Below are 10,849 nucleotides of genomic sequence, written 5' to 3' on the forward strand. Positions count from 1 at the left end.
AGCCTATTTTGCATCCACGTTGCTCCTGTCTCTTTTATTCCAGGAGCTTGAACTTTTCTCACAAGTCTGTTGTGTGGCACTGTGTCAAATGCCTTTTGAAAGTCCAAGTACACCACATCCTCAAAAAAAAACTCCAGCAAGTGAGATAAACACGATTTCCCCTTTGGAAATCCATGCTGGCTCTTCCCAAACAACCCACATCTCTCCGTGTGATTACTAATTCTATCCCAAATCATTGTTTCGAGAAGCTTGCCCGACGCTGGTGTTAAACTGACTGGCCTGTAATCGCTGGGGCTTTCCTTACAACCTTCTTTGAACAAGGATGTAACATTTGCAATTCTCCAGTTCTCCGGCACCTCCCCTGAGCCTGGGGAAGACAGGAAGATTATGACCCCGCGGCCCTGCGATTTCTATCCTCACTTCCTTCAATACCGTTTACCCACTTATCTTGACAACCTTTAGTACCGACTGTCTATTCAACATGTCCTCGTGATCGATTTTGAACCTTTCTAATGACAATTTCTTCCTCTGTCACCCTGGCCTGGGTAGCATCTATCTCCTTGATAAAGATGGATGCAAAGTATTTAATCCTTCAGCCATGTCCCCAGCATCTATATGCAAATTATCTTTTAGATCTCTAATCGGTCCCACTCGCCCTTTTACCAGCCTTTTACTACTGACATGCCGATATAAGACTTTGGGATTCTCCTTTCTGTTGGCTTCCAGTCTTTTCATTGAATCATAGAATCCCTACAGTACAGAAGAAGGCCATTTGGCCCATCAAGTCTGTACTGACCACAATCCCATAACCCCACACATTTACCCTGCTCATCCCCCTGACACTAAGGGGCAATTTAGCACGGCCAATCCACCTAACCCGCACATCTTTGGGGTGTGGGAGGAAGCCGGAGCACCCGGAGGAAACCCACACAGACACGGGGAGAACGTGCAGACTCCGCACAGACAGTGACCCGAGGCCAGATTCGAACCTGGGACCCTGGCGCTGTGAGGCAGCAGTGCTAACCACTGTGCCACCGTGCCGCTCTCATTATCCCTCTTCACTTCTCTAACATGCTTTTTCGCTCCCTCCTCTGAACCTTCTGTATTCCTCCTGCTTCTCGACTGCATTTCCAATCTGACACTGGTTATAAGTAAGAAGTTTAACAACACCAGGTTAAAGTCCAACAGGTTTATTTGGTAGCAAAAGCCACACAAGCTTTCGAGGCTCTGAGCCCCTTCTTCAGGTGAGCTGAAGAAGGGGCTCAGAGCCTCGAAAGCTTGTGTGGCTTTTGCTACCAAATAAACCTGTTGGACTTTAACCTGGTGTTGTTAAACTTCTTACTGTGTTTACCCCAGTCCAACGCCGGCATCTCCACATCATCACTGGTTATAAGCACACCCTTTTCTTCTTTATTTTAATTTCTATCTCCTTTTTCATCCACGCAGCGCTGGCTTTGTTTGCCCTAACCTTTCCCCTTTCAGGGAACATACCTTGGCCGTGTCTGGGCCATTTCTGTTTTGACAGTAGTCCATTGTTCAGTGACGGTTTTCCAGTCTAACCAGCTCCCTCCTTGCCCCATTGAAGTCTTCTCTCTGTCACTTCACTATTTTTACTCTGGGTTGCCCATTTTCCTTTTCTGTCATCATCCTAAACCTATGATCACTGTCTCCGAAATGTCCCCCCACTGACACTTGATCGACTTGGCCCACCTTCATTTATAAAAACCAGGTCCAACGGGGCATCCTATCTGTGTTGGACTGGGCACACACTGCTGTTGAAAGTTTTCCTGAGTACAATATTGCCCCTGCTGCCCTTTGCCCTCTCCACCCGATACAATCCCAACTGTCCCAGTCTACATTGAGGTAATTAAAATCCCGCATTATAACTGCACAATAATGTCCGCTTCTCGCTGTAATTTCTCTGTAATTCTGTTCTTCGACATCATTCTCACTCGCTGGCAGTCTCGACTGTGCCGGGGGACAATGGCTGCCTTTTCTTCTTGGGAAGGCCGAATTTAAACATTGCTTCAGACTGACAGGGAGCAGGTTTAACCAAACAGTCAGGGCAGACCACTGGCTGGGTCACACAACGTTGCCTTCCATTGATCACACACGATCTTCACTGCCCTGGGTCTCTTCCACACTGTGTTGTCTACCCAGGAGGTTGGCAAGAACTTGGCACTGCCCGTGTTGCACACTCTCGTTTAAAAGCATTCTGTTTTCTCCAATCACTCCCCCATAGACAGAGAAACATAGAAACCAGAAGCAGGAACATAGAACATAGAACAGTACAGCACAGAACAGGCCCTTCGGCCCACGATGTTGTGCCGAGCTTTATCTGAAACCAAGATCAAGCTATCCCACTCCCTATTATCCTGGTGTGCTCCATGTGCCTATCCAATAACCGCTTAAATGTTCCTAAAGTGTCTGACTCCCCTATCACTGCAGGCAGTCCATTCCACACCCCAACCACTCTCTGCGTAAAGAACCTACCTCTGATATCCTTCCTATATCTCCCACCACGAACCCTATAGTTATGCCCCCTTGTAATAGCTCCATCCACCTGAGGAAATAGTCTTTGAACGTTCACTCTATCCATCCCCTTCATCATTTTATAAACCTCTATTAAGTCTCCCCTCAGCCTCCTCCGCTCCAGAGAGAACAGCCCCAGCTCCCTCAACCTTTCCTCATAAGACCTACCCTCCAAACCAGGCAACATCCTGGTAAATCTCCTCTGCACTCTTTCCAGTGCTTCCACATCCTTCCACATCCATTCGGCCCCTCAAGCCTGCTCCGCCATTGTGATCAGTTTATTTATTTATTAATTAATTAGTGTTACAAGTAGGCTTACATTAACACTGCAATGAAGTTACTGTGAAAGTCCCCTAGTCGCCACACTCCGGCGCCTGTTCGGGTACACTGAGGGAGAATTTAGCACGGCCAATGCACCCTAACCAGCACGTCTTTCGGACTGTGGGAGGAAACCGGAGCACCCGGAGGAAACCCACGCAGACACGGGGAGAATGTGCAAACTCCACACAGTGACCCAAGCCGGGAAATGATCCCAGGACCCTGGAGCTGTGAGGCAGCAGTGCTAACCACTGTGCCACCGTGCCATCCCGGGTCCCTGGCGCTGTGAGGCAGCAGTGCTAACCACTGTGCCACCGTGCCATCCCCGGGTCCCCGGCGCTGTGAGGCAGCAGTGCTAACCACTGTGCCACTGTGCTGCCCCAGGTCCCTGGCGCTGTGAGGCAGCAGTGCTAACCACTGTGCCACCCTGCTGCCCTGGGTCCCTGGCGCTGTGAGGCAGCAGTGCTAACCACGGTGCCACCGTGCCACCGATGATCATGGCTGATCATCAAATTTAATACTCTGACCCCACCTTTTGATTTGATTTGATTTGATTTGATTTGATTTATTGTGGTGAAGAAGGCATTCGGCATGCTTGGTTTCATTGGTCAGAACATTGAATACAGGAGTTGGGACGTCTTGTTGAAGTTGTACAAGACATTGGTAAGGCCACACTTGGAATACTGTGTACAGTTCTGGTCACCCTATTCTCGAAAGGATATTATTAAACTGGAAAGAGTGCAGAAAAGATTTACTAGGATGCTACCGGGACTTGATGGATTGAGTTATAAGGAGAGGCTGGATAGACTGGGACTTTTTTCTCTAGAGCATAGGAGGCTGAGAGGTGATCTTATAGAGGTCTATAAAATAACGAGGGGCACAGATCAGTTAGATAGTCAATATCTTTTCCCAAAGGGAGGGGAGTCTAAAACTAGAGGGCATAGGTTTAAGGTGAGAGGGGAGAAATAGGAAAGAGTCCAGAGGGGCAATTTTTTCACACAGAGGGTGGTGAGTGTCTGGAACAAGCTGCCAGAGGTAGTAGTAGAGGCGGGTACAATTTTATCTTTTAAAACACATTTAGATAGTTACATGGGTACAGAGGGATATGGGCCAAATGCGGGCAATTGGGATTATCTTAGGGGTTTTTTTAAAAAAAGGGCGGCATGGACAAGTTGGGCCGAAGGGCCTGTTTCCATGCTGTAAACCTCTATTCTTGTCATTTGTATTAACATACAGTGAAAAGTATTGTTTCTTTCGCGCTATACAGACAAAACATACCGTTCATAGAGAAGGAAAGGAGAGGGTGCAAAATGTAGTGTTACAGTCAAAGCTAGGGTGTAGAGAGTTCAAAAGAGTTAGAATGAAGTTTTAGAAGCATAGAACGAGAGTAAAAGATATAATTAACGGTAGTTAGCACTGCTGCCTCACAGCGCCAGGGACCCGGGTTCGATTCCCGGCTTGGGTCACTGTCTGTGCAGAGTCTGCACATTCTCCCCGTGTCTGTGTGGGTTTCCTCCGGGTGCTCCGGTTTCCTCCCACAGTCTGAAAGATGTGCCGGTTAGGGTGCATTGACCCGAACAGGTGTCGGAGTGTGGCGACTAAGGGAATTTCATTGTAGTGTTAATGAACGCCTTACTTGTGACTAATAAGTAATCTTTTTAATTGGGAGGTAGGTTGAGAAAGCTAGGTCTATTCTCCTTGGAGAGGCGAAGGATGAGGGGTGACCTGATAGAGGTGTATAAGATGTTGAGAGGTATTGATAGAGTGGATTCTCAGAGGCTTTTACCCAGGGCTAAAATGGTTGTCACGAGAGGTCACAGGTTTAGGGTGCTGGGGAGTAGGTATAGAGGAGATGTTAGGGGTAAGTTTTTCACTCAGAGGGTGATGGGTGCGTGGAATCGGCTGCCGGTAGTGGTGGTGGAAGCGGATTCAATTGAGTCTTTTAAGAGACTTTTGGATAGGTTCATGGAGGTTAGTAAGATAGAGGGTTATAGATGAGGCTAGAAGGTAAGGAAATTGTTCGGCGCAACTTGTGGGCCGAAGGGCCTGTTTGTGCTGTAGCTTTTCTATGTTCTATGTTCTATGTATGCTGGGCACAGCTTACAAGAAGTCACCTTGCGCCGGCACCCTTCCCCCAATATCCCCTTGGCCCCGAAAGCTATATCTAATTTCTTCCTGAAACCATACCACGTTTTGTGAATTCCACACATTCAACACCCTCTGGGTGAAGAAATTTCTCCTCACCTCAGTCCTAAAAGGTTTACCCCTTATCCTCAAACCATGATCCCTAGTTCTGGGCGCCCCCACATTCTTTCAGAACAAGTAAATGTATTGGAGTTGACACAAGCTCCCCAGGTTACAGTTCTCCACTCTGCAGATTGAGTAAGATTGCATGAAGCATTTGCAAGGATTGCAGTAAGAGCCTAAGAACAGTCACAGTTTTAATTTCCACACGTGCTCCCACACTGTGCTACCCACAACAAAGCTCAGGTATCTGCTCACAATCATGAGAAACTAGTTACACACAGACTCAGAACAAATGTGATCATTCTGGTGTGGAATCGCTGCTCTGGAGTCCAAGCCCCACTTCAGAGACTTGAGCCCACAAATCCAGGCTGAACCTCCCATTGAAACACTGAGCGAGTGCCACACTGTCAGAGCGTCAGTACTGAGCGAGTGCCGCACTGTCAGAGGGTCAGTACTGAGCGAGTGCCGCACTGTCAGAGGGTCAGTACTGAGGGAGTGCCGCACTGTCAGAGGGTCAGTACTGAGGGAGTGCCGCACTGTCAGAGGGTCAGTACTGAGGGAGTGCCGCACTGTCAGAGGGTCAGTACTGAGGAAGTGCCGCACGGTCAGAGGGTCAGTACTGAGGGGGTGCCGCACTGTCAGAGGGTCAGTACTGAGGGAGTGCCGCACTGTCAGAGGGTCAGTACTGAGGGAGTGCCGCACTGTCAGAGGGTCAGTACTGAGGGAGTGCCGCACTGTCAGAGGGTCAGTACTGAGGGGGTGCCGCACTGTCAGAGGGTCAGTACTGAGGGAGTGCCGCACTGGCAGAGGGTCAGTACTGAGGGAGTGCCGCACTGTCAGAGGGTCAGTACTGAAGGAGTGCCGCACTGTCAGAGGGTCAGTACTGAGGAAATGCCGCACTGTCAGAGGGTCAGTACTGAGGGAGTGCCGCACTGTCAGAGGGTCAGTACTGAGGGAGTGCTGCACTGTCAGAAGGTCAGTACTGAGGGAGTGCTGCACTGTCAGAGGGTCAGTACTGAGGGAGTGCCATACTGTCAGAGGGCCAGTACTGAGGGAGTGTCGCACTGTCAGAGGGTCAGTACTGAGGGAGTGCCGCACTGTCAGAGGATCAGTACTGAGGGAGTGCCGCACTGTCAGAGGGTCAGTACTGAGGGAGTGCCACATTGTCAGAGGGTCAGTACTGAGGGAGTGCCGCACTGTCAGAGGGTCAGTACTGAGGGAGTGCCGCATTGTCAGAGGGTCAGTACTGAGGGGGTGCCGCACTGTCAGAGGGTCAGTACTGAGGGAGTGCCGCACTGTCAGAGGGTCAGTACTGAGGGAGTGCCGCACTGTCAGAGGGTCAGGACTGAGGGAGTGCCGCACTGTCAGAGGGTCAGTGCTGAGGGAGTGCCGCACTGTCAGAGGGTCAGTACTGAGGGAGTGCCGCACTGTCAGAGGGTCAGTACTGAGGAAGTGCTGCACTGTCAGAGGGTCAGTACTGAGGGAGTGCCGCACTGTCAGAGGGTCAGTACTGAGGGAGTGCCGCACTGTCAGAGGGTCAGTACTGAGGGAGTGCCGCACTGTCAGAGGGTCAGTGCTGAGGGAGTGCCGCACTGTCAGAGGGTCAGTACTGAGGGAGTGCCGCACTGTCAGAGGGTCAGTACTGAGGGAGTGCCGCACTGTCAGAGGGTCAGTACTGAGGGAGTGCCGCACTGTCAGAGGGTCAGTGCTGAGGGAGTGCCGCACTGTCAGAGGGTCAGTACTGAGGGAGTGCCGCACTGTCAGAGGGTCAGTACTGAGGGAGTGCCGCACTGTCAGAGGGTCAGTACTGCGGGAGTGCCGCACTGTCAGAAGGGCCTTTTTCACAGGAGACAGAAAACCAAGGCCCATTTACCCTTTCGATTGGACGTTCCCCACGGAATTATTCTGAGGAAGGGCAGGGGAGTATTCCTGTTGTGTGGAACCAATAGTTACCCCTCAGTCAGCATCACTAGAAAGAGGTGAACATTGCCGTTTGTTGCCCCTTGCTGTGTGAGAATCCACTGTCACCTTACCCTCAAATACAACTTCGAAAAGTCCCGGAGTGAGTGTTAAGTCCTGTGGAACGTGACAGGCACTTCTCTCTCTCTCTCTCTCTTGTCACCGCTCTGTCAGCGTTGCTTTATGGAATCATGTAAATGTCCCTCATTTAAATGAACAGATCCAACAAGAACTCCACACAAATGTTTTACGCTTTCAGCCTCCTGGACGCCGGAGGAGGAAACTCAACAAGATACCTCCTCAGCAACTGCCTCAGAACGCCAAACAGAAACCAGTCTCCAACCACCAGCAGTCCCCGAGCGCCAACAGCACACCCAGCCCTGCCGCCAATACCCCAGAAAATACCAGCGAGGGTTGGAAGAAGCTTCTTTTACCTTGCCAAATTTCTGCTGCAGCTGAAGGTGGAGGACACCCTGCTTTATGGCCTCTTCCATTTTGCAAGGTACATCCTCCTGTGCCAGATTGTAATTGCTTCTCAGATGTCAGAGAGCTTGAGCTCAGGAACTGTGGTTTTTCACTTGCTCTCAAACGTCAGCTGTCGATCTCACCCTGGAGGCAGTCTTTATACACACACACACACACACACACACACACAAAGAGCCGCCCCTGGCTCACGACTCAAACCTTAAAACCTCGTCTCCCCCCTCGAGGCACTGAAAACACAGTGTGTGATGTACACCCTGTGTACACACAGAGAGCGGTGAGAATGTGGAACTCACTACCACAGGGAATGGCTGAGGTGGAACTGCAGATACACTCAGTACATTTCACACGACCACAAAACCTTCCGTTAAATCTCCCCTGCCCTACACCCCTATCGCAGAACTTCTCTTCTTCCTCTGCCTGCCCCCTTTCACTAATGGTATTTGCTACCAAATAAACCTGTTGGACTTTAACCTGGTGTTAAAACTCTTGCTGCGTTCCACTTTCACTTGCTCAGAGGTGATCACCTCTCTGTCTCGGCCTCAACCGGGACCTTGGGTTCATGTCACACTATCTGTAACCCCCACGACTTGCCTGGGCTTGCAAAATCTCACTAACTGTCCTGGCTGGAGACAATACACATCTCTTTAACCTGTGCTTAACGCTCTCTCCACTCACATTGTCTGCACCTTTAAGACTTGATTACCTGTTAAGACTCGCATTCCAACCATTATCTTGTAAATTGAGTTTGTGTCTGTATCTGACCTGTTTGTGAACACAAGTCCTCACTCACCTGATGAAGGAGCCTGAGACTCCGAAAGCTAGTGCTGCCAAATAAACCTGTTGGACTTCAACCTGGTGTTGTGAGACTTCTGACTGTGCCTCGGGAAGACACATTCTCAACCTGCAACATGAACTCTGTTCTCCCTCTCTCTCTCCCTCTGCAGATGCTGCCAGACCTGCCGAGTATTTCCAGCATTGTCAGTTTCTCTTTCAGATTCCCAGCATCCGCAGTGTTTTGCTTTTCAGGGGGAAGCTGGACAAACACCTGAGGGAGGAAGGGGCAGGAAGAGATGTCGATGGGGGGGGGGAGATGAAGTAGGGCAGGAGGAGGATCAGGTGGAGCACCAAGGCCAGCATGGACCACTTGGGCCGAATGGCCTGTTTCTGTGCTCTGGCAGTCGGGTCAAGGTCTCTGCTGGTGACATTCGCTGGGCAACTGGGTGCCTCCTCAGTGAGATTGCTGAGTTCAGCAAATGGGGGGATCTCCATGCAGAGGGAAAGTGTCAACCCATCCACGTTAGAATCATAGAATCCCTACAGCACAGAAGGAGGCCATTTGGCCCTTCGAGTCTGCACCGATCACAATCTCACCCAGGCCTGACGCTAAGGGGCAATTTAGCATGGCCAATCAGCCTAACCCGCACATTTTGGAGTGTGGGAGGAAACCGGAGCACCCAGAGGAAACCCACGCAGACACAGGGAGAACGTGCAAACTCCGCACAGACAGTGACCCAAGGCCGGAATTGAACCCAGGTCCTTGGCGCTGTGAGGCAGCAGTGCTAACCACTGTGCCACCGTGTCAGCTGTAATGTTTCGATCCCATGTTCACATTGTCTCTCCGCAAATGTCACTGTCCAATAAGCTTAGAAGTAACGACATTTAAAATGGTCACCATGTCAGAATAAGGAGTCGGCCATTTTAGACTGAGATGGGGGCAGATTCCTTCATTCAGAGCATTGAGAATCCTCGGAATTCTGCACTCCAGCCAGCTGCGGAAGCTGAGGCGATTGAAGATTAGGAACTTAGGTTTTTGGACACAAAGGGAACTAGGGATGTGGGGGTGGGACAGCGGAGTGGGGTTGAGGGCGAATAACAGCCATGATCTCGGAGAGTGGCAGAGCGGGTCCAAGGAGCCCAGGGGTTGACTCCTGCTCCTGTCTGTCATCTCCTACCTCAGAGGGAACCACCACAAAGTGCCTGGAGCACCATCAGTGCAGCGGTTTATTTATTTATGAAGCTCGAGTCTGAGGGGGAGACAACTCTATTTCTTCATTCACGTTTATTCAGTTACTGAGCCAGGTCATAATTAATTATCGACTCCCCCTGAGTAACACCACTCGCGGTCTGCTTCACTGCTTCTTCAGACAAAGAGACTGGAATTTCAGGGCAAATCACCTTTGACAAATATGCATTTTCTCTTGACCTTGCGAGGCACCCAGAAGGATAGAACAAGCCTTCTAACAATTCCAAGCAGCAGACGCGTGTGATCTGCAGTCGGTGTTGGTTCCTCGATGCACTGTTTTATGATTTGCAGTGTGCTGCCACCCAGGGAGCAGATTCTGACATTACACATCAATATTTCACTCAAAAAGGAACACCTTTCACAAACTCAGGATGTCCCGAAGCGCTTTACAACCACGCCCGTCCCTTTTTTTTTACTAATTCATGGGACATGGGCATCGCTGGCTGGTAGGCATTTATTGTAAGAAGTTTAACAACACCAGGTTAAAGTCCTGAGGAAGGGGCTTAAGGCTCCGAAAGCTTGTGTGGCTTTTGCTGCCAAATAAACCTGTTGGACTTTAACCTGGTGTTGTTAAACTTCTTACTGTGTTTACCCCAGTCCAACGCCGGCATCTCCACATCAGCGTTTATTGCCCATCCCTTGTTGCCCTTGAGAGGGTAAAAGCAAATTACTGCGGATGCTGGAATCTGAAACCAAAACGCTGGAAAATCTCAGCGGGTCTGGCAGCATCTGTCAGGAGAGAAAAGAGCTGACGTTTCGAGTCCAGATGACCCTTTGTCAAAGCTAAAAAGGCAGAGAAAGTGGGAGATATTTATACTGCAGGGGGAGGGAATGAAAGATGAGTCATAGCCACAGAAACCAGGGGAAAGGCTGCTAATGGCAGCCCACAGAGAGAATGAAGGGTGTGGATGGCCAAACGGCAGAGAAACTGGAAGCTGTGACAGATGAAGATGTTGGGGGAGGGGGGGGGGGGGGAATGGGACAGAGGTAGAATGTAGAAAAGGGGAAGCGGGGGGAGAAAAGGGAAGGGAAGGGGGATGAAGTAGGGGGAAAGAGTGGGGAGGTAGAAAAATGAAGAAAGACAATAAAGAAAAAAAAGGTAGAGAACAGTAAAAAATTAAATAAAATAGAATGAAAACAAAGGGGTGGAGGTGGGGGAGAGAGAATCATCTGGGGTTGTTGAATTCGATGTTGAGACCGGAAGGCTGTAAAGTGCCCAGCTGGAAGATGAGATGCTGTTCCTCCAGTTTCCAGTCTCAACATCGAATTCAACAACTGCAGATG

General features: G+C 50.0%; 1 protein-coding gene across 1 annotated transcript in view; it reads right to left on the minus strand.

The window, feature by feature from the left end:
* LOC144510197 (docking protein 2-like) overlaps positions 1–7,974 on the minus strand; it is a 60,844-nt gene extending 52,870 nt beyond the window's left edge. Inside the window, exon 1 of the mRNA XM_078239677.1 lies at positions 7,491–7,974. Within this exon, the coding sequence (XP_078095803.1) occupies positions 7,491–7,550 (60 nt within the window). The 5' untranslated portion in view covers positions 7,551–7,974. The remainder of the gene's footprint in view (positions 1–7,490) is intronic.
* Positions 7,975–10,849: the final 2,875 nt, after the last annotated feature.

This window comes from Mustelus asterias, chromosome 22, assembly GCF_964213995.1.
Source record: "Mustelus asterias chromosome 22, sMusAst1.hap1.1, whole genome shotgun sequence".
NCBI classification, from domain to species: Eukaryota; Metazoa; Chordata; class Chondrichthyes; order Carcharhiniformes; family Triakidae; genus Mustelus; species Mustelus asterias.